General features: G+C 42.5%; 1 protein-coding gene across 2 annotated transcripts in view; it reads right to left on the bottom strand.

The window, feature by feature from the left end:
- Nucleotides 1-473: 473 nt before the first annotated feature.
- Nucleotides 474-24536, bottom strand: part of LOC140360532 (transcription factor COE1-like) — a 153549-nt gene continuing 129486 nt past the window's right edge. For both annotated transcript variants that reach the window (XM_072445775.1, XM_072445776.1), the window contains exons 12-17: nt 8221-8286; nt 7083-7245; nt 5005-5187; nt 3373-3570; nt 2447-2515; nt 474-926 (exon numbers count right to left, since the gene is read on the bottom strand). In XM_072445775.1, coding sequence (XP_072301876.1) covers nt 2448-2515; nt 3373-3570; nt 5005-5187; nt 7083-7245; nt 8221-8286 — 678 coding nt within the window. In that variant the 3' untranslated portion in view covers nt 474-926; nt 2447. The remainder of the gene's footprint in view (nt 927-2446; nt 2516-3372; nt 3571-5004; nt 5188-7082; nt 7246-8220; nt 8287-24536) is intronic.

Below are 24536 nucleotides of genomic sequence, written 5' to 3'. Positions count from 1 at the left end.
CCTCTACCAGAAAAGTTCAATATTGCACCTTTTATGTTAGGAAAATGTAAGTTATACAAGTGTTTTTATTTTGTTTTGTGGAACCATGTGCAACTGTCCAAAAACACAACGTAAAGGCAGCGCAAACGTATTGATATATCTGTAATTTCGGTACTTCAAATAATATTTCACTAAGTTGATCTTCATCGATGTAACTGCATAGTACTTTGTGAAACCAAGATGTAGTTTTGAGTATTGCCAAGAGTAAACATTCAAAATGGTGGGCGAATGAACGAGTGAGAAAGGGCCAGTGTTTGGAGGAATAATTCATCTGCTCATCTTCAATCCTAGAGGGATAAACACTGCAGGGTTACGCGGTGACACGGTTGACAAAGTACAAGAAAAGTACAGCGAAACATTAGCCGACGCAGTATGTTCTCCTGATTTGTCTCCAGGATTTGACCCACGTTTCGGCTCCAAAACCTTCGCCTCCAAAACGTCTTCCTCCTTCGTCGCGTGTCTTTCTTCACATTTTATCCTTCATAAATTAAAAAGAAACAAAAAATCCCTCACGTCGGTTACACTTATGATTATCACACTTTAAAATGTTGCACGTAAAGGTAAATTCACTCGAGACGGGAAGCGGATTCCCTCCAAAATAAATACATTTCCTGTTTACAGTCTTGCGCGTATGTGATCCTATAAAACGTGTACAAAGTCTAAAACAACAGGTTCTTTTCAGTCCGTGTGTTATAGTTCTCGCTGTAAATGTTTAAGATAGAAAGGGCCTGAGTTGAGTTTGAGTTCCTTCAAAAGAACGAGATGCGTTCCGAAACGTCTCGAGCCGGAGTCTTCTTCTTCCAAAGTCCGTCTTAGGATGCGATGCGAGCGGTGGGCGTCGTCCCCTCGGCGTCTTTACATGGGCGGGACGATCATTCCTGGCATCGCTGTGGAAGGGAGGAGGGAAAAACAACAACGTCACAAAAAACGCCGCTGAATAAAAGTCTTTTTTTTCCCCATCTGTGTGACATTTAAAACGTCAACGCCGGGATAATAAATCACGGGAGTCAAGTGGTGTTTTTGAAGACGCAGTTGCGTTTGTCGCCTTTGAACCCGAGGGAAGAGCACGGAAAAGACTTATAAATGAGGATGAGCTGCTATTCCATTGTTATAATAAGTATGGAGCAGCTAAATGTGGGAATCGGCTCATTTGGAGGCAAAAATCGGTAACAAATGTCTTGATTTTTATTACTTTTTGTCACCATCTTCTACAAATATGATCAATTAAATCAATGTGGATATAAGTAGATTTTATCACAGAGGGACGGAACTATATTTTGATGGCAGTAAAATATATTTGCTTTTGGAAAACATTGCAATAGAAAAGTAAACCGCAAGGCTTTTTAAAATTGCACTTAGATCGTTACTGCAAAATGAACTCTCTATTGAAGAAACTATTCGGAATACTTTCACTTCTATTGAGGGAAACGCATTGAAGTCGCAGCTGCCGTCACAGGCGTTTCTTGCACATTGTTCTCAGATATTATTTCATTTTTCTTCATTGGCTTCTCCCTGGAAATACCTGAATGTATTCAACGTTCTTGTCTGATTACGTCGAAATACCGTATGTCCAAACATGTTCGGCAGTGTTTCCTGACTATTAGGGTCACTACTTCTTACTTACTTCTACGTGAGTGATATTGTCTTAAAGTAACAGTACAGTTATGTGAATACAGTTTCTGCCTGGACCGGTGTCAAATCCAGAGTTTAACCGTGCGAAACGAGTGACTGGTTTGTTTACTTCAGCTTTGAGAAGTGGAGTTCCCACACCCACAGCTCACGATGACATACACTTACAAAACCATTTCCTGTTTGAAGAATGTGTCGTTTTCTGACACTAAAACACTCAAATTGTGTCTCCGTTCTCGATTGTGATGAACTGATGATTATTACACCAAAAGACTGACAGCGCTGAAACATTTCGATTTCATAAATACTCCCATTGAAACCTTTTCTACCGTGGGCTAATACTTGCTACGCTAATGCTAACTGTGACTTAGAAGTTGAGTCGGTGCCAAATTTGCGTTAAAACTGTGAAACGCACGGATGAGAAATGTTTAACACCTGTGAATCTGTAAAAAAGCCTTTTCTCTCCCTGTAAATATCTAAAATATTAGTTATTTTTGTGTTTTACATGAAGCTAGCGTCTGTTCACCCGTCGCTATGCTAACGGGATACAGAGTGTGATTTTTAACTGTCGCCGGATCTACTTTATGCACGGCCGTTAACGTCGGAATGCTAACTGACCGTGGGTTCAAAGGTCACGTCATTCTCAGCTCATTCTAAGAGTAGATAAGAACTTCTACGGTTGCAAATGTACTACAAATGCACATCTAAGAGGACACAGAAGATAGTATGTTTGGTGAAATCATGCAGAGTTTGTTAGTGAGGTTGTGAGTGAACGTACTTCAGGAGAAGGCCAGTCCTTGTAGAGAGCTGGCTGATGAGTACTTGCTAGAGTCCACAAAGGTTTGATCTGGACAAACAGGCAGAGAGCACAAGAGGGGGAAACGTCAGGAATGAAAAGTAACGAGAAACAAAGAGAGGTTTTAAAAGAAGAACTGAACTGAACTGAACTGAAGGAAACTGAAATAACTCTTTATGGATATTGTACATAATAAGTGTAAAACATGCGAGAGCTTTAAGGGAAAAGATTAGGGAAGACATTACTGCGTGCTTTTGAACATGTCCGTGCAGAAGCTTTCACATCTAATATTATAGAAAATAAATAATGCTGCACATTGAAAAATAATAGCACAGAAATCAGACCTAATCTGAACATATCTCGACATCATAATGTATTGTATTAGTCACATATAACCTGTAATGCAACGTCCATTCATCTAGTTTATATTTTGGTAAAATAAGGTTTCTTAGTTAACTGTTTATTAGCACTAGTTATTTTAAGTACTTATATCATTACTAGCATATGTAATATCTTATATATGTTAATCCACAATAACAATGTGTGTGTTAATCCATTTTTTTTAGTAAGAGCATTAATAAGCTGCTTATTTAACCGTTTTCAATAACAATCTAACAAATGCTAATGTCTTATAAGTGCTTAGAAACAATAACTGGTGTTAATAATGCATTATAAATAGTTTACTAAGAAACCTTATGTTGATACGTTGCCCATATTTTGCTTTATTTAGATTTGACTTTCATATAACAGTCAAATATTTCACATATTTCATAATGACAGACTTAATAACTTATTACTGTAGCACTGCAGTAGAAAAGATGCAGTAAAACATATTGTTTCTTTTCATCTGGTTCAGTTGTTCATGTTTTCTCACTGACGCTGCCACGTGGCTGGTCCGGAGCACGTACCTTGAAGCCCGTTGCCGTTGGCGTTGGTGCAGGAGGGCGGCGGGGAGGACGAGGGCCGGACGACGGGGGCAAAGGCAGATTTCTGTTTGACGGCGGCGGACACCATGTTGGCCGGGGAGAAGGAGAAGACGCCGGAGGAGGACGAGCAGTTGGACGGGAGGGAGGTGGAGGAGGCCATCGTGGGACTGGACGGGACGACTGAGGGACGCAGAGTTTAAAAGGGTTTTTAAAAAGGAACTCGTTTAAGACATACAACTACTAATGAACCTGCCTTAGCTCTCGTGTGTCGTCATTTAAAGTTACTCACATTTCACGAATTTGAACTGGTTTATTTCACAGTTTATACATATTTACTGAACAACTAAATGACTTATTTAAGCAACACGATACAGATGTAGACACTTTTCCTTTTCCGTATCAAATCGAACCAGTGCTTTTATCCTTCACACAGAAGGAGTCGTCAAATACTTGTAAAAACATAACCTAGAGTCACTTATCTGTGCGAATACAGAGTAATTAAGTGGATTGACACCTTGACAACTCGTCAGTCTAAGACACCTTGTTTTCATTGTTATAATTAAGAGAAAATGCTCCAAAATCACAACTGAATCTCTTTATTCTAGCGCTTGTATGTATGCAAAACAGGTGCAATTAAACCACAAAAATACTGTCAAAGTAAAGTGTGTGTTTGAAGAAATCCTCATGGGGACATCTCTGTACTTCTGTCCGTCTGTGACATACGATTATACTTATGTGATCAAGCGTCCTGTAAAGACTGTCTGAGAGCTTCATTTATGCTTCTTAAAGGAAGTAACTTTATTGTGGTGGATAAAGACGTGGTTCACACTTCTGGACAAATTTAGTCTTGGTTTGGTCTTGGTTTAGTCCTGATTTAGACTCGGTTTGGTCTTGGTTACGTCCTGATTTAGACTCGGTTTGGTCTTGGTTACGTCCTGATTTAGACTCGGTTTGGTCTTGGTTTAGTCCTGATTTAGACTCGGTTTGGTCTTGGTTTTGTCCTGATTTAGACTCGGTTTGGTCTTTGGTTTTGTCCTGATTTGGACTCGGTTTGGTCTTGGTTTTGTCCTGATTTAGACTCGGTTTGGTCTTGGTTTAGTCCTGATCTAGTCGAGCCTTGCTCCAGTTTTAGTCTTGTAAGATTATTTGTACAAAGAGTTACACTGAGTTTGTAACGTTACATTTGCAGACAAGATAATTACCGTATTTTCCGTACTATAAGTCGCACCTTTTTTCATAGTTTTGGCCGGGGTGCGACTTATACTATATACTTATACTCCGGATATGTGATATGTGATATTATTTGTTATTTTCACACTTGCAACCGCATCTCATACTCTAGTGCGACTTATATATGTTTTTTTTTGGCTGGTGTGACTTATAGTCCGGAAAATACGGTATTTGTCCCACAATCAGGAAACTGCGATGAAACAACAACATAGTACATACAGGAAGGGCAGTTTTAGGATGATAAAGGCAAAAAATGACTGAACAAAATAAACAGCTTTATCCAAGAAAATAATCTAAAGAAATGCATGAAAAACCTAGATTTAAACCTGAACAGTGTGAGACAATAAGACTGAATAAGACTGTGGGTGTTGTGTTAGGACTCACTGGCATAAGGCGAGTTGGCGGCCGACCCGTTGAGGAAGGTGGGGGAGCCTCCCAGGTTGGTCATGCCGCTGTTGTTGCTGTATCCGTTCATGGAGGAGCTGACGGAGGTGTAGCTGCCCTGCTGAGGAGTGGAACTGGGGACGTAACCGTGAGGCGACACGCTGCTCGAGCTGCGCACGAAACCTGCAGCCAAACGCAGACAGCGCGGAGGTGAGTGGAGGTGAGGAGGAGGTGAGTGGAGGTGAAGGAGGTGAGTGCAGGTGGAGGAGGAGGTGAGTGGAGGTGAGGAGGAGGCGAGAGGAGGTGAAGGAGGAGGTGAGTGCAGGTGAAGGAGGTGAGTGGAGGTGAGGAGGAGGTGAGAGGAGGAGGTGAAAGGAGGTGAAGGAGGAGGTGAGTGCAGGTGAAGGAGGTGAGTGGAGGTGAGGAGGAGGTGAAGGAGGAGGTGAGTGCAGGTGAAGAAGGTGAGTGCAGGTGAGGAGGAGGTGAAGGAGGATGTGAGTGCAGGTGAAGGAGGAGGTGAGTGCAGGTGAAGGAGGTGAGTGCAGGTGAGGAGGAGGTGAAGGAGGAGGTGAGTGCAGGTGAGGAGGAGGTGAGGAGGAGGTGAAGGAGGAGGTGAGTGCAGGTGAAGGAGGTGAGTGGAGATGAGGAGGAGGTGAAGGAGGTGAAGGCCACAAACTTGGTCATATGCAGTTTATTTTATTTGAAAAGAACTGATAAAATGACTATAAAATATCCTGTCAAAGTAACTGGGGCTTTTACTTTACTTTAGTCTAAGATTATTATAAACTGACAAATTTATCTATGAATTTATATAAGCTGTGTATGTGCCACAGCAGAGGAGAAGAAATGGAGAGAGTTGGCCAGAGATTAGAGCCTAAATCATGAGTTTATTCTTCCTTTTTCAAAATAAATGTGTTGTTTACAAGTACTTTCCAGTGTAAACAGTTGTTTTCTCTTGAGCTTGTGGGAGTCGCTGTGGTTCTCCCAGAGGTTTATACTTTCTCCCAAAGCCTTTTGTAGTCTTCTCTTGCTAAGAAGGCGGGTCTAAGGACAGGGGACGCTGGGACATGTGTCTAAGGACACGAGATGCTGGGACATGTGTCTAAGGGCAGGGGACGCTGGGACATGTGTCTAAGGACACGAGATGCTGGGACATGTGTCTAAGGACAGGGGACGCTGGGACATGTGTCTAAGGACACGAGATGTTGGGACATGTGTCTAAGGGCAGGGGACGCTGGGACATGTGTCTAAGGGCAGGGGACGCTGGGACATGTGTCTAAGGACACGAGATGCTGGGACATGTGTCTAAGGACAGGGGACACTGGGACATGTGTCTAAGGACACGAGATGCTGGGACATGTGTCTAAGGACAGGGGACACTGGGACATGTGTCTAAGGACACGAGATGCTGGGACATGTGTCTAAGGACAGGGGACGCTGGGACATGTGTCTAAGGACACGAGATGCTGGGACATGTGTCTAAGGACAGGGGACGCTGGGACATGTGTCTAAGGGCAGGGGACGCTGGGACATGTGTCTAAGGACACGAGATGCTGGGACATGTGTCTAAGGACAGGGGATGCTGGGACATGTGTCTAAGGACAAGGAACGCTGGGACATGTGTCTAAGGGCAGGGGACGCTGGGACATGTGTCTAAGGACAGGGGATGCTGGGACATGTGTCTAAGGACAGGGGATGCTGGGACATGTGTCTAAGGGCAGGGGACGCTGGGACATGTGTCTAAGGACAGGGGACGCTGGGACATGTGTCTAAGGACAAGGAACGCTGGGACATGTGTCTAAGGGCAGGGGACGCTGGGACATGTGTCTAAGGAAAGGGGACGCTGGGACATGTGTCTAAGGACAGGGGATGCTGGGACATGTGTCTAAGGACAGGGGATGCTGGGACATGTGTCTAAGGGCAGGGGACGCTGGGACATGTGTCTAAGGACAGGGGACGCTGGGACATGTGTCTAACTTGATGAAACATGTCAAAAGTGACCTGATGCTAACACTATGCTAACGACAACACTAGTGAGACTGTCACACAGCGTCACAGTTGCGAGTGAGCGGTCGTACCTTGATTGGCCTGCGTTGGCTCGGCGACGTTAACCGACAGTTGCCCCGTGAAGGAGTTGACGCCCATCATGCCCGAGTGGGTGGAGCCTGATAGCTGGGTGTGGCCTCGCGGGACGCTGTAGAGGGCCTCTGCGATGTCCGCCGCGCGCTTCAGAATGATCTCCTGCAACAGGCACGTGGTAAGGTCACGGTCAGGTCACGGTCAGGTCACGTGAGGTCATGGTCAGGTCACGGTCAGGTCACGGTGAGGTCACGGTCAGGTCATGGTCAGGTCACAGTCAGACACGTGCGAGCGCGTCACTTCCTGAACAGCTCGTTTTGTGCGAGAAGAACGTCTGTCACGCCGCTGCTCATTTCACTGTTGTTATAGGCAACGTTCCAATGGAGAGCATATAGCATTATAGCATTATAGCATCAGCGAGTGAGGCTGGTTTTAGTTTGCTCACGCCGGTTCAAAAACGTGTCACTTACAGTTCAAAAGCTGGAACAGGAAGTGCTTTTTTTCACTTTTGTAATTGATTGCCAGTGCGGTAAGAAAGGACCGCGTTACATTTAAATTTTGTTTCGTATTTAAAGGAAACTGTTCAACTAATGATCCAGGCCAAAGGCTCATTTATATAAAAACACAGGAAAAGTACAACGTGACCTGCTTCACACAAACATATTCTAATGTTTTTCAAATGTTGGAGTCACTTTCTGAAGCTCGGGTTGAACAGTAAATGAGGAATTTAAGTTTAACAAATCATATAGTTAATAAAATATAATTAAATACAGTTAATAAAACCACTATTAGGAATCAACTGTGGAAGAGTTGCATGTTTCTGTCAAACCAGAACCAAAATGTGTTCCAGATTATTCTCATTATCATCATTATTATTATTATTACTATATTGTATTTATTCAGCGGTTTTTCCATCTTCAAAGCAACATTTTCTTCTTTCTGCTCCTTTTCGATTGTGACGAGGGACTTTTGTTTGATTTTGTTTCTCATTTTACATGCGAGAACTGGACGATGCATAAAAGAGAGAAAATGTAATATATTTATAAGTTATAATCTGCGGTGGCTCCATATATCTCCAGTTCTTTTTGGACTCAAATATGACACATTTCTGACATGACACGTTTGCACACGTCGTACCTGGTTGTTGTGGGGAAGTCCGTACAGCGCTTCCACCAGATCCGCTGCTCGTTTTAGAATCACCTCCTGGACGACAAAAAAAGAGACGCCGCGTTACACTTTCCAGCGTAACTTTTTAAAACATTCATCTGCGGAGGGATGAGTTACGGGTCAGGTCTGCGAAAAGGGTTGAGAATTCACGTTTTCCCAAGGTGTTTTCAGCAATAAAAACGGAAAAAAATGCAAGCCATCCTTAATGCCACACTGAGAAACATTCCAGCAGAGCAATACCACGGACGACCAGCAGGCGGCTGACGCTCACCAGAAAAGTTACATGTTGTACTTTAAACGGATCATAATTGCAGTGATCGATTGTCACACAAAACATGAGTAACACTTCATAATAAACAACACTATTTACAGCTTTAATAAAGTACGGAGAAAGATTTAATTCATAACGAGCAATTAGTTTAAGTCCGGCTTAGTAACTTAATTAAGGTGTTAGGAGTCAGCTTAGTTAAGCCTGAATCATTCTTAAACTATTGGTTCATTATGAAGCTTTATGAATGCTAATTAAGCTGTAGTTATTGTAAAGTGTTGCCAAAGTATTGTTTTATATTTGCTACATAGAAACACTGTTAAGTTTTAGTGTCGGACTGATGTAAATGTGTCGAGTACGTTTCATCTGTGAAATATTAATAGTTGTACACTTGACATGCAGCTGTCAGTCATTTTTTGCCCCGCCCCAATTTTTTGACGTGACAAAAGTTTCAGATACATTAGATTGAAACTCAAGGCCAGCTCGGGGCTAATACACATATAAAAATACACATATATAATTTTTTTATTGGCGTCACTTTTTAGTACCTCTTGTGTTTTAAAATGTGCTATAATCAGAAAAAAAGAAGTACAAAATATACTTAAACACAACCACGAATCCATGTCATAAAAAGTCAAAACAAAATGAAAATAAAATACTAGAATAATATACACCACATGTAGTATTTCCACATCCTCGCGGCACTGGAGAGTGTAACGCTCTTGTAATACGTCTGTAAAATATGATATCTGATTATGCGCTGCACTGATCGTTCCCATTATTGAATATAATTGTTGAACGTTCCCAGTGACTTTGCAGTTGAATCGATGCTTTAGTGTTGTGTTAATGGCTAAGTGCAGAAGTCTGTGGACAGTGGCATGATTTACTCTTTAACTCTTCCATTTCCAAGTCCATTTCCACCTCTGCTCCACTGCCAGACCCTCTCGCCCTCCTCTCTCCTCTTCTTTCCATCTCTCCGCTTGATCTTTCCCTTCCTCTCTATCATTATCCTTCTCTCCCCTTTTCCTCCTCTCACACGCTATACTCCCTCACCTCACTCCCTCTTCTTCCATCTCTCTCTCTCTCTCTCTCTCTCTCTCTCTCTCTCTCTCTCTCTCTCTCTCTCTCTCTCTCTCTCTCTCTCTCTCTCTCTCTCTCTCTCTCTCTCTCTCTCTCTCTCTCTCTCTCTCTCTCTCTCTCTCTCTCTCTCTCTCTCTCTCTCTCTCTCTCTCTCTCTCTCTCTCTCTCTCTCTCTCTCTCTCTCTCTCTCCATCCCTTTCTTCTCTCTTTCCCCCTCCTTCCAGCTCTTCTCTTTCCTCTCCCTCTTCCCACTTTCTTCATCCATCCCCCACTTTCTCCCTCTACTCTCGCTCTCTTTTTCACATTGTTTGTCTTTCTTCCTTTCTGCATTAGCCTTCCACAACAATTTCCACTCTTTTCTCCTCTCTCTCCCCCTTTCCTCTACTCTTCCCCTCTTCTCCTCACTCCCTCTGACTCTCTTTTCCTTTCCCGCTTCTCTTCTCTCCCTCCCCCTCTCTACTCTCTCTCCCTTACCCCTTGTTTCTCTACCTTTCTCCATTCCCCGACACTCCTTCTCCTCTCTCTCTCCCTCCTTCTCCTCTCTCTCTCCCTCCTTCTCCTCCCTCCCTCCCTCATTCTCCTCTCTCCCTTGCTCCTTCTCCTCTCTCTCCCTCGCTCCTTCTCCTCTCTCCCTTGCTCCTTCTCTTCTCTCCCTCCCTCCTTCTCCTCTCTCCCGCCCTCCTCCGCTCTCCCTCCCTCCTTCTCCTCTCTCTCTCCCTCCCTCCCTCCCTCCCTCCTTCTCCTCTCTCCCTCCCTCCCTCCCTCCTTCTCCTCTCTCCCTCCCTCCCTCCCTCCTTCTCCTCTCTCCCTCCCTCCCTCCCTCCTTCTCCTCTCTCCCTCCCTCCCTCCTTCTCCTCCCTCCTTCTCCTCTCTCCCTCGCTCCTTCTCCTCTCTCCCTCCTTCTCCGCTCTCCCTCCTTCCTTCTCCTCTCTCCCTCGCTCCTTCTCCTCTCTCCCTCGCTCCTTCTCCTCTCACCCTCCCTCCTTCTCCTCTCTCTCCCTCCCTCCTTCTCCTCTCTCCCTCCCTCCTTCTCCTCTCTCCCTCCTTCTCCTCCCTCCCTCCTTCTCTTCTCTCCCTCCCTCCTTCTCCTCTCTCCCGCCCTCCTTCTCCTCTCTCTCCCTCCCTCCTTCTCCTCTCTCCCTCCTTCTCCTCCCTCCCTCCCTCCCTCCCTCTCTCTTTGCTCGGAGCACTCTGCGCCCTGAGGTCTTGGGTGTCTTGTTTAACGGTTAATGTGTTGTCGTTGCCCCCAATGTGAGGTCCACTCGGCGACACAGAGAAAATTACAGGGCTCTTTGCGGTAATAACCTGCTCAGTTGGACTCTCGCTCCTGTAGCTCTAGCCTCGCGCGTGCGTGCGTGTGTGTGTGTGCGCGTCCATGGTGTGCGTTAGCGAAACATATTGTCGCTCCAGCAGAGAGAAGACGAGGGGTCACCCAGGCAGCAGTCAGCAGTTTTAGAGGCTCGGTCCGTGCGGCTAAATGCAGTCGTTTACACCAGCGCTTTGCGAGCGCTGGGAGATTAAGCAGTGATGGCGCACGCCGACACATCGGGAGTTCAGGAAATTATTGGGTCGGGCTGATTCGTGGGTTTCAGCTCCCCGCAGAAGAGCCTTAAAAACAGAGGATGTTTTGTATTTTTTCCTGTTTTGATCTCAATATATATGTGGGTTTAGTCCTGGTTTAGTGCTCGTCATGATTTAATAATACTACTAATAATCATATAACACTTTTATACACTTTTCAAGACAGCCAAAGACAGAGGAGGCAAACAAAGACACACAATAAATACAGAGTTATTGAAAGGAGGTTTGGAAGAGAAAAAGTGTGATGTGATGATTTGAGATTTAACATCAGGTCATAAGTGCACAGGCTCTGCCCCCTACCTGTCTCCATGGATATATTATTGTTTTGCCTGGACTGTTTCAACGTACGGCATTAAAGATGTCTAGCTCAGAAGAGCCAAGCAGGCCATCCATGTTTTTCGAGGTATTTTTGAACAACAAATACATCTATATTTGACAAACGCCTTAAACGCCTTTAACGCTATGCTGTGGAACATAGTAGAGTCATCACATCTCCATGGAGACAAGCAGGTGGCGTACCCTCCACTAGGAAAGAAGCAAAGTGCACCTTTAAGACCAGATTCGAGCCTAGCTTAGCCTGTTTTAGTCGTGTTTTTATTAAACTTCACTGAATCGCAGCAGGATCTAGTCCAGCCAGTCCAGTGTATTATAACAGTATTATTAAAACGACTGTATTTGTTATTTAAGAACATTGTATTTTGACATTTTATCGTGTATCTTGAGTCATTTCTCTTGTAAACGAAAGTAAGTACGATTTGAGTGTCACCTGCTGAGACATAGGTTCACCTAAACCTAAGTCTCATTTTAGTTCACTTTGAACCGGAAATATAATGATGATTTCATACTTTTTCATTCTTGTCATACTTTCATAATATTCATCATACACACGGACACACCACCGCCTGCCCTTGCTCAGGATTAGCCCCCCGTTCTCTGCTAGTAGATGGCCTCACACACACACACGTGCCGGGCTGAAACATGACCCCAGTGTTTCCCATAAAAGGCCGAGCTGATAAACGGGAAGAAAGATGATCCAACGTAACATCATCAGCATCTGCCTGCACACGACATCACCCTGCAAATCAATGCTCTCTTTACCTAAATATACCAAATACTCGCACAGTACTGGAACCCTGGCGTTGGACTGTTCATCCTGCCGCGTGTCGATATGGTGAGTTCAAGTTTTTAGAGGCGGGGGCTTCAAGGACAGGGAGATTTTTGAAAGAAATACCCAAATTGAAAATCCATCATTATTATCATTATACTTTACAAATGACAAAAGTTCAAAAGCAAAAAAGTACTAGTAAACATGTTAAGGTAGGCCAGTACATTTTACAGTGGATATTTTCTACTTTTACTACATTTGAGAGCAGGTTTCTATACTTTCTACTCCACTGCATTTTTGAACTGGATTGAAAAGTAAAAGTATTTTTTCTTATGGTTTTTGGCCTATTGTTTTTAGCACATTTAGGGATCATCTCAAAATGGGTTGAAGCTGAAAATACTTTTTTTCATCTCTCTCTGGACCCCCTCCCCCCCAAAAGACTTTGTCTGGCTTCACATAAAATGTTACGCGTTGATAAAACGATAGTAGCTTGATAGACCCTGCTCACCTCTAGTGAACATCCCTGAACATCCTTTGGTAAGTTTATATTTAGAAGTTATGAACTCTCCAAATAATGTCACCTGTCGCGCATGTTTGTTTACACAATTCACATGGTCCACGAGCCCTAGGGGCCCTACGGCACATCCCATTCAACCCAAACTGTGAGATGACCACATTGAGATGTGTCTCAAGAGGATGAGAGAGTGAGAAACTAATGTTTTTGTCAAAACATGTAATTGTCAATTGCCTGAGTTTAGACCTTAGAAATGTCAGACTGACAGAAGCAGAACACGCGCTTTCGTCTCAGTGAGAATCTCACGTCTTCTGTGATTGGCCGAAACCACCTCATGCGGGTTTATTTTGTTTCCTTCTTCCGGTCAGTGCGTAGCACGTTACTAAAGCCAAATCTCTTGATCATTTGCTGCGCCGCGTCTTGCCACAAAAAAGCGTTTCCAACTTTTCTGAGTTGACGCGACACCGCCCCTCTCGCGGGCCAAGGTGCGCCGTGCTCCCCCGTACGCGCCGTGAGCGCAGCGTTCGCCGTGAGCGCTCGTCGTGCTCCGCGCCCGCCGCCTAATGTTGGCCTAATGCTCGTTGCTGACAGAGTTTTTTAGCATTTCAAAACAATTACTGCCCCCCCCCCCCCAGACAAAAAATATTAAGTCTTTTCAGCTTCAACCCATTTTGAGATGATCCCTAACAGTATGTTGCCTCTTGCCTACGTGTTTTTTGTTCAAGTCCCAGCTTTGGGCAAAAAATGTAAATACAAAATAAATTCAAAATCATCTGTATAAATTAAATGTATGAAATGAAATGGAAAATTGCTTCTGTTCACCAAAAATCAGGACAATTCTCAATAATTCAATTGAAGCTTTAACAGTTCTCAAAATGTGTGAATTATTTTTAATTTTGACTCCTAACAGTACATTTTTACAGGTGTAAGTCAATGCTTTTACACATGTAGATTTTTTACTGTGATAGTTTTACTTCTCTGCTCATGTATCTGTACTTTGAGCTGACACAGAAGATACAATGAACTTTGTGCCAGTCTTTGTTTCATGTGGATAACACGCGTAATTAGAGATATCAACCATAAACGTGGACAAAATACCTGCATTTTAATAATTCAAAGTCAATTTCTAGCATATAAATCTGAACTGGTCTCCAGCTCAGTTTTTAACCCATTAGAGGCCATTGTTTCCAGATTAAAAGTGTCACGAGCACAAAACAAAGCACTGTGCTGCAAACAGACGATAGAAACTGGATCGAGAACGGTTTTGTCAGCGTCAATCCCGCCAATTAGTATTAAATATGTGTTTGAAAGATGGCTATTGTGCTGAATTGTGCGAGAATAATTAGGATTAATCACATCACAATTACTTTGGCGTTGTGTAATGAGCGTCTTATGAAACAAAGGACGGAGAATCAAAGCTTTAATGAGGAGTTGTATGGAGCTGAAAGCTCTTGTCCTGAAGAAATGTTGTCAAAATGAAGCAGTTTTGTGCACATACAAAGGAGTAAGACTAAGAATATTATATTACAAATGTGATTCTGATCTCCAAAAGGCTTATCTGACCTGTTTTTCATTCGTGGGTGTGGCCAGAGAACTGTCAACGCTTCGGTTTGTCGGCGATCAGATGAACCGCCTGCACCACTGTTGGCTTGTTATTCCGTTTTAAAAGTTTGAACCACTTATAAATGACACGATGAGGACTTTCTGACCAAAACGAGCAAAAGCCAAACGTGTGATTGAAAGATGTGCTGATGAGTTTTACCTGAATCAAAGTTTAGCACTTCTAGTTTTAGCATTTAGGAAAAAAATCTAAATCTGCCCTCTGTTTTGACATGACATCAATGCAAATCTCCTTTCAAATGTTGTCAGATATTTAAGGCTGAAGTACAGCTGTCAGTCACTCATTTTAGTCTCTTTTTGTTCGTGCGCAAACCTCAAAGTAAAAGAGTGTGGCTATTTTTACACTCACGACGTACATTTTGACCCTTTATCGTCTGGATTTGCAGATGGACTGCTGATAACACTAGATGTCCTGGTGCTTTTACACTGCGAGTTATGGCTGTTCCTAATGCGACAAGCGCACATTAAAGACGCACATGTTTTGCGGGCATTAGCGTTAGCGTTAGCGCGAGAAAACGCCGAGCCCGGGATCTCTGGGTCAGAACGCTCTTGTGCAGACATGACAGACTGTGACAGATTCCAACCTAATGCTGCTACATTAGCCGCCTGAGCCGCCTCTAATGTCCCATTAGAGATGCCGTACATGCGGGGTCACACCTCAGCCCCGCCGTGATGTCATAGCCGGCCAGATTGATAACGCGGACGTCTCGGATGCTCGCACACAAAAGGATCTTAGGCTTAAAGATAATGGGGTTTCGAATGTCCAGGTGAAGTGTCTGGGACAAGCGTGCACATTTACTCTGTAGTGGTTTAGGCCGTGAGCACTGTTTGAACCCGACGCTGTTGGGAAACCATGAAATAGATCACGCCGTATGTGAAAAGTATGTTAAATATTGCAAGAACTCAATACAATCGGACTAAAATCAATCGTAAGTGGAACGATCAGAGTAAATCATGACAAATTAAGACTGAACTCAGCAAAATAACACTCTCATTCCTAATACACATATTTTTACCCGGGATCTTTTAAAGGTAGAAGGTTAAGGGTTAAGTTTAAGCTGTTAATCATGACAAATGACCTCATATGTCCACTGTACTCACATTTATAAAAATAAGTCAAAATGTTGTTTGTTGCGTGAGCCAAAAGATGAAAAAAGACCCGAAAAAAAGCAAATAAGTGGCAGAACCTGAACCAAAACAGTTTCATGGTTCACCCTGAAGACAAAAAACACAACATTGGTGAAAACACTGTATATGTCATTATGTTTTGGCTTGATTTGAGCTTTGACAGTGGACACAGTGTTCTGACAGCTGGACTCAAGTCTGTTAGTCATTCAGATTCAGATTCTAAGGGCCGTGCATGACTTCACCTAAACGTGATCAGGTCCTGAGTCACAACAGGAAATGAAGACGATGACACATGATTTCCAACAAAAACGACTCAGACTTTGGATGAACCGATGACCTGGACCGAGGTAAGGCTCAAGTCGAGACAACGTGCGGCGCTGTGAGTGAGCAGTGATGAAAAATAAACGTGATTTCTGTGATATTTTGATCACAAGAACGACTCTCACCTTATAGAATGATTTATTAATGGTTTGTGATGTGGCCTTTTTAATCTTTTGGTTTACGCAGAAAACCAATAGGGACCAATTTGGCAGGTTTTTTCTGTTGTGGACAAAGTCTATGATGCGTTTTGTACACTTTTTGAACGACTATTTCCGGTTTTATCTTATTTTATCAAAGCACTACTGCATTGTTTTCTTTCTGAAAGCTGTTTGATTCAGTTTAGAATCGGAGGCTTCACTTCGCCAAAAGACACACGTTCAATGAGTTTAAGATCAAGTACTTAAGATACAAATGATGGTTGAAATATCTGGAGTAGTATTCAACATTGATCCGACACCTACAACTGTTTCTCAATTTAATCCCAATGTATTTTATGCAATGTAAATGTTACAACGCAACATTATTACGATATTCATTTTGTAGTGCGATATTTATTGCAATGTGGCAAGTCCAAAAGAATTGTAAAAATAATACTTTTTCCTTCAAAAACGCGTCATTACAAAGAATTGAGATACAAAAGTGAATAAACACAGTCATTTCTTCATGTTGCCTGCACTGAAATGTAGCAAAGGACCATGGTCTATGTAGTTCCTGACACTTTGACACGACGTCACAATATTTCGGTTATATTTACATCTGTATTTAATGTGCAACTCATAACGGTGTGATTGCTATCCAGTTGTTGTCACAGCAGTTCTACAACGTGTACAGGGATTCTACCACTTTGCATATTTGTGAAACACCTCGTAATCGTTGTTAATACAGTAACGTCGAGGCGCAGGACGTCCCGCTGGAAACGGCCCGTCGCTGGAAACGGCCCGTCGCTGGAAACAGCCCGTCGCTGGAAACGGCCCGTCGCTGGAAACGGCCCGTCGCTGGAAACGGCCCGTCGCTGGAAACGGCCCGTCGCTGGAAACGGCCCGTCGCTGGAAACGGCCCGTCGCTGGCCTTCAAACTTTGCGTCGCAGTCTCACACGACCGTCACGTTGCTGTTGCTCCGTGGGTTCGGCGCGAGCACATATGGGTGCATCTGAAGACCGGCGCGCGGGACACTTGAGGTCTGTGTGTGTGGGTCCAAATCCCCTCAATGTTCAATGAGCAATTATGGGCTCCTCTGCCGCCCGCTGTAATCCTCTCATCCACTCCACTGATCGCTCCGTCTGTCAAAGCTTCTTCTGTCGCTCTTTTCCACTCCCGAGACCATCAAACCCTCAACCAGCGCGCCAATAAAGCTCCGGTTCATCTCCGAAATGTCACTATTTGTCCTATTTGTACGATACGGGTCACTGTTGGGTCGGGACGCCGCTGTAAAAGTGATTACGATCCTAAACGGGGCTTAAAGGTGAGCTGCGGGAGTCTGTGGAGATGTTACTGTTTTGGCCAGGAACGTTCCACTTCCGCGTCTATTCGTTTGCACGCGTTTCATTCTCACGGCGAATGGGCCGGCCTCTCCGCAAATCTGACCCGTAACTTCACTGTGGAGCGTTGCGTGCTTGTGCCCGTGATGGTAAATACGTTGGCAGGTTGCGCGCTCTCCAAAAGGTACAACGTTAAAAGAAGCAGTAATGTTTTTGGAGGCAACAGCTTGTGTCCAGTGTGTTTTTCAGAGTTGAAAAATGCTCATGAACGCTCACAATAGTCGGTAAAAATCACGCGGGTCAAAAGCCACCGACTGACTTCCGCACTTGTCTTGCACTGCCAGATGATTTGGCAATTTATCTTTAACATTTTGACCTCTTTGACTGAGCGTTACAACATTCAGGGGTTCAGCGGTTAGATGCCCATTTCGTAAGAGAAGCCGATTTGCGCGAGAAAAACCCGATACTACTGTTGAATTAAATACCAATGTCACGTAGTTAAAATGGTAGGCTGTTTGTCCACAACGAATAACAGCTGACGTTTAGCTTTTGAGGAAAGTTTAACGACAGCAAATCTTACCGGTCAGCTCTATAAAACGCTGTGATTTTACTATTGCGACGTTAAAAATCACGACTTTAGATGGATAAGTAAAAAGAGAATAAGAGAAATCCAATATTTATTCATCACAGACCAACATTTGTGTCTGTAATTAAGACGTCGCTTTGAAAATGTCCAAGGCTGACGCGATACGTGAAAAATGTGAACACAAAATAAGCGGTTGAATCCGTGATAACGCTTGATTTTAATCTTTTATCATCAAATAAACACCTATTGCTCTGTTTGTACTGCGGACGATCAAGTATGGAGGTAGAACAGTGCACACATTTCCCTGCTCGACTTTGATTACAGAACTCACACGCTGAAGTTGTATCCAAATAAACCGGCTGTACACACACACACACACACACTCACACTCACACACACACACACCACACACACACACACACACACACACACACACACACACACACACACACACACTCACACTCACACACACACACACACACACACACACACTCACACTCACACTCACACTCACACTCACACACACACACACACACACACACACACACACACACACACTCACACTCACACTCACACTCACACTCACACTCACACTCACACTCACACTCACACTCACACTCACACTCACACTCACACACACACACACACACACACACACTCACACTCACACTCACACTCACACTCACACTCACACTCACACTCACACACACACACACTCACACTCACACTCACACTCACACTCACACACACACACACACACACACACACACACACACACACACACACACACACTCACACTCACACTCACACACACACACACACACACTCACACTCACACTCACACTCACACTCACACTCACACTCACACTCACACACACACACACACACACTCACACTCACACTCACACACTCACACTCACACTCACACTCACACTCACACACACACACACACACACACACACTCACACTCACACTCACACTCACACTCACACTCACACTCACACTCACACTCACACTCACACTCACACTCACACACACACACACGGCAGCGGTAATAAAGTCTGCGATCGACCGCCGGACTCACAATGATAAATGACCCTCGGCTCCACACCGCAAACAGAAGAGGGACGAGAACGGACAGAACGGGGCAAAACAAAACAGACCCCGGCGAGGAGGAGAAACTGAGATTAGAACACGCATCACGATATAATCATCCCCCCAAAAAAGTGACGAAATTAAGGCTCTTTTGTTAAGACTTAATCAATTTAGCAGGCGACAAAGATGTATATGGTGACACTGAGCTTTGAGGAACACATTTCGGTCCGGCGCAAACAACAAGACGAATGGTAGAGGTTGGCAATGCTACACGACAATGCTAATGCTAACCTAAAATAAATGCATAGAAAGTAGCACCACAGTTTGCCAACTTGTCTTCAATTGTGTTTTTTTGGATGAATTATTAATATTATTGAAAGTCCTATTTAAGTTTTAAGTGAGGTTAGCATTAGCATTGAGGCACAGACAGCCGCCAGAGTCAACACAGATGTTTCCTCCCGTGAAGTTTTACATCTTAAGTTAGATTCTAACACGCCGTCTGTGATTATCCACCCGTTACTCGTTGCCTGTTGGGTAATCGACTGGAAGTAGCGGCGCGAAAGCTGTGCACAGAGCCAACCGAGACATTTATAAGAAAAATGCTCCTCAACATTACGACTTAGAGGCAGAATCATAGGCAGCACAACTGATCAAATGCGTTTATTGGCTTTTTCAGCCTAATTTTTTACTTTTCAGCTTTTCTCAAATTAACTTTACGGGACGAAATGTAAACTGAAAGTAGTTTCTCCGTTGTTGCTGTGACTGTGTGGCGCTTAGCTAGCATGTTTGCTAACAGCAGTTGGACATTTAGGACACATGAACAATTAATTTCCTCAACAAACAGACTCAAAAACATGTTATTTAAGGTGTTATTTAAGGAGAGTTCAAGTTAAATAACATGTTTTTCAGTCCCATTTGTTGAGGAATGTATTTGTTATGCGGCAGCTGAAGTGTTGTTGTGACTGTGCAGATCTTAGCTAGCGCGTTTGCTAACGACAGTTGGGACATTTAGGACACTTCAACCGCTTAATTTCCTCAACAAACAGACTCAAAAACATGTTATTCAAGGACAGAAATGTACGGTACTCCGTTCAACTTATGTCTGTATCACTGATAGTGACAGTGCAAACAAGAAAAACGAATAGAAATAAAAATAAACGGACACGCTGTCGGGAGGCTCTGTTTGGATGAAAGTGATGAAAGTCAAAACATGTCCAGATGACTACAAGTGAATCTTTTTCTACAATGGAACCCTCCTGGACGAATGAGGGATTACGCTGACTTTTCTAAAACGTTTCGCTTGAATTTCTTCCATTAGATGTCATGTACAAACTACTCATTTAGCAGTTGTAGACTTTTACATTTGCTACTAGATTCTAGCAGCTCTTTCACATGTTTTGATGTGTTTTGAGCTGTTACAGGAGAAAATATCACTTAATCACTATCGACTCTTGTGCGTTTTTTGCCACTGGCTGCTAAATGTCAGAATGCCGTGACGTCGCCTGCAGAAACGTCTCTTTCTCCTCTGTTTTTCATTCAGTTTCTAACATCGAGACGGAAAAACCTGCGACTTAAATGTGCTCTACACTCACGGAAACAACGCATGTGACTCACGGTGTTGTGCTAGATAGTTGAAGTTGTGGAACGTTCCAGGCGAAGCGAAGACATTTCCACGGCGACGAGCGGAACCAGAAATGTTACACAGTGCACCTTTAAGGCAAACAGTACATTCGCGATGGCCTTTACAGCTCACAATAAACTTTGAGGTGAAAAAAATCCATAATGTCATTGATTCTTTAATTAAATGCACGGATTTCTTCATAGATGGATGCATATTTTATCAACACAAAATGTAAATATGGAGGCAGTGATGTTATACTGGAAAACACTGTAGATCAATATGTTCTTATCTTGCCTGACGCCTTCTCATTAGTCACAGTAATAATATTATTCACTTCTTCCCGTGTGTATTACTGCGCCCACCCTTTCTTCTGTTGAAATCATGACATAATGCAGCTTAAAATAAACGTGGGCAGTTAAAAGATATGATACCAATTCAATTTTTACGAGCCGCGGTCATTAATGCATCGTCGGGGTCAGAAGTCGTATCAATAATTTTGATTTTTTTTTAAAAGTTATTTATAGATGCAATTAATGGAAGTAGAGACCTCATTAGTTTGAGAGTAAGAGCTGCAAATTTAATGTTAGCAAACGCTTTCCCTGCCCGGTAACAGGAATAAGGTAGAAATGTCAAGGAAAGATAATTATGTCCATTACTTACTTACTTTATGCAGTACTTTTATTTATTTTTGGTTTGGATTCTGCTCTTGTTATTCACTGTTTGTAAAAAAAAAAACAATGATTCTGATATGAATGCATTTAGCTAATATACAATTTATTCAATATAACTTAAATATTCCTTATACAAAACAAAGACGAAGATGTTAATACGTAATATTTTTTTTTCTTGTCTGTAATATAGCACAGAACAGTTACTCTCAGCGTTCAATAGTTGGTTATATTTTATTCAGTTCATTTATCATTATTTAATTATTTATAGAGGTTTTATTTGGTTTTACATGTTTTTTATTATTCATCAGCAATGTAAACAAACATGAGAATCTTGATAATAACCAGGTGATAATATAAGAGTCCTGGGTTTGTCCCCGATTTAGTCCTGTTTTTGTCCTGCTTTAGTCCTGGGTTTGTCCCCGATTTGGTCCTGTTTTAGTCCTGGTTTTGTCCCTGTTTTTGTCCTGCTTTAGTCCTGGGTTTGTCCCCGATTTGGTCCTGTTTTAGTCCTGGTTTTGTCCCTGTTTTTGTCCTGCTTTAGTCCTAGTTTTGTCCCTGGTTAAATCTGTTTTAATCCATGGTAAAGGCCTGTTTTTGTCCTGCTTTAGTCCTGGGTTTGTCCCCGATTTAGTCCTGTTTTAGTCCTGGTTTTGTCCCTGTTTTTGTCCTGCTTTAGTCCTAGTTTTGTCCCTGGTTAAATCTGTTTTAATCCATGGTAAAGGCCTGTTTTTGTCCTGCTTTAGTCCTAGTTTTGTCCCTGGTTAAATCTGTTTTAATCCATGGTAAAGGCCTGTTTTTGTCCTGCTTTAGTCCTGGTTTTGTCCCTGTTTTTGTCCTGCTTTAGTCCTAGTTTTGTCCCTGGTTAAATCTGTTTTAATCCATGGTAAAGGCCTGTTTTTGTCCTGCTTTAGTCCTAGTTTTGTCCCTGGTTAAATCTGTTTTAATCCATGGTAAAGGCCTGTTTTTGTCCTGCTTTAGTCCTGGTTTTGTCTCTATTTTTGTCCTGCTTTAGTCCTGTTTTTGTCCCTGGTTAAGTCTGTTTTAATCACTGGTAAAGGCCTGCTTTAGTCCTGCTTTAGTCCTGCTTTAGTCCTGCATTACTCCTGGTTTTGTTCCTTGTTTAGTCTTGTTTCACTTGTCAATTCAACAGAAATGTGTTTAAATGTGTAGGTTCAAGTAAGCGAAATATGTGAACGAACTGTGAAAAAACTTAAAGAAATATCATTGTAATTCTCATACCTTACTCATATACATTTAAATATGATCATTTCAGATATCTGTGTAAAGTGTTGAAATGAAAAAGATTGCCTTGTAGATACGGATACATTTAAAAACATTTTTGAAAGAAGTGCTCTCATTTTTTACCCTCCAGTCCATTCAATTTATGCTACAAATTGTAGCTCTTCTGTCGTTCTTATTTGCCTTTCTTTGCGCGATGTAGTCTAGGTAAATCTATTTTAACACCAAAAACAGACAAGCATCGCTACGCTGCCTAATTAAACCCCTCCACACCTGAAATATCGGCACAAAGACTTTCTCGAGACCTGTCAAAGCTACAATTTCCTTTTTGTTTACACAGTTTTCAGCCTCACAGTCACTCGTGCTAACAAGCCCTCGCGCTCACTGCGGATCTGAGTGTGTTTGCGTGTGTGAAAATGATTCAATTACAACTTCCTCTGACTCAGGCTTTACCAGAACCTGCATCTCGCATCAATTATTCTATCAAACACTTCGGCTTTCTGCAACCGTTTCCTGTACCGCGTCTCGGAGCCACTAATTGAATTTATGGTAAGTTGGTCGACTGAGATTGGTTGAATTGATTTCCTGATTTCGGCTCGATCCCTAATTTCAGCCGAGGAGACGCTAATGGAGCAAAACACGTGACGCAAACGGTTCAAAGACAAAATAATGAGAATAATGTCATGTGAAAACAGCTTTCCGTTTGTCATGTTGAATCAGATCACATGAGAGGTTACCGACGTTCTCCTTTTTACTTGAATTATTTACAGTTTCTCTGAGTGGCAGCGTTGTTTTTTCCCCTTTACTGCCAGTTTAGACTTGGTTCAGTCCAGGTTCTGAATCTAAGGGTAAATTAAGACCTAAGATTAGATCACATTTTAGCCCTAGTGGTATTTGGAAAGCAAAACATGCCGTCTTTTATCTGTGGATGGGAGTCGCTCAAAAATATTCATCGGATTCAAATATTTACAGGTACAACAGTGATTCCATAGTGTTTTTGTTATTATTATCATGCTAAACTGTAATAGTCATGCTGGATTTTATGATTTCGGTTATAGGTTTATGCAGATGATTTAAGATTTAAATGAGCAATTATTATTTAAGAAATCGGACTTTACACTGGAAAGAAAAAAGATGGTCGAAATGTCAATATCGTGGATGTTGTTTTGACTATAATACAACATTTCACGTGTATATCGTTAATAATTTTAATGAAAAATCCTGCAAAAAGAGCAGATTAAAAATTCAAACAAAAAAACAATAGATATGGGTTTTTTGGGTGATTTTTAGCACATTTATTGATACTTAAATCACTGAAATCATCATATCATAATATCGTACGGCTATGGTTATTGGGATACTCGGTTTTTGCAGTATCGATATAAAGAAAACAAGAGTGGAGCTGGTGTGTAACTTGATATTCTAAATGAATCACGCCTGTAGTAAATGTCTCTGAAAGTATCTATGTCTCCAGAGCAGAATTGTGGACATGAATCTACATTTTATCACATGGTCCAAGGTTATGACGGGGGTATAGGTTACATATCGATTATACTTTTACAGCATGAAATGACGCACATCCAACATTTTAAACTATTGATTTTTTCCAATTGATTTTTTTAAAGCCGAGTCTATATCCAGAGCCATGTTTGGAGCTGGGAATGACACTATATTTCGTGCATCTACAAGGATAGTTACAGTTACATGTTGGATTACCAAGGCCAGGGTAAGTCTAAAGGCAAAGCACCGACGCACAACAACAAGAAATCATCTGAAACGCATCATGTGTTTCAGATCCAATCTTTTAAGCTATTTCATCTTCTTTTAAATGAACGAGGAATGTTATTTATGGGTTTCAGGCGTAAGATGTTTTTGTGCTTAAAAGAAGTAGTTTAAACTTGTGTATTTCTACTTCCTGTTTTATGTGACGTTTACAAAAATGATTTCCTGTCGTCCAGGTTTCCAATTTGTTCAGTCCA

This window comes from Eucyclogobius newberryi, unplaced genomic scaffold, assembly GCF_026437365.1.
Source record: "Eucyclogobius newberryi isolate DKJ021-1_F unplaced genomic scaffold, fEucNew1.0.hap1 SCAF_15, whole genome shotgun sequence".
NCBI lineage: Eukaryota > Metazoa > Chordata > Actinopteri > Gobiiformes > Gobiidae > Eucyclogobius > Eucyclogobius newberryi.
This window is presented reverse-complemented; position numbering and strand designations above follow the sequence as displayed.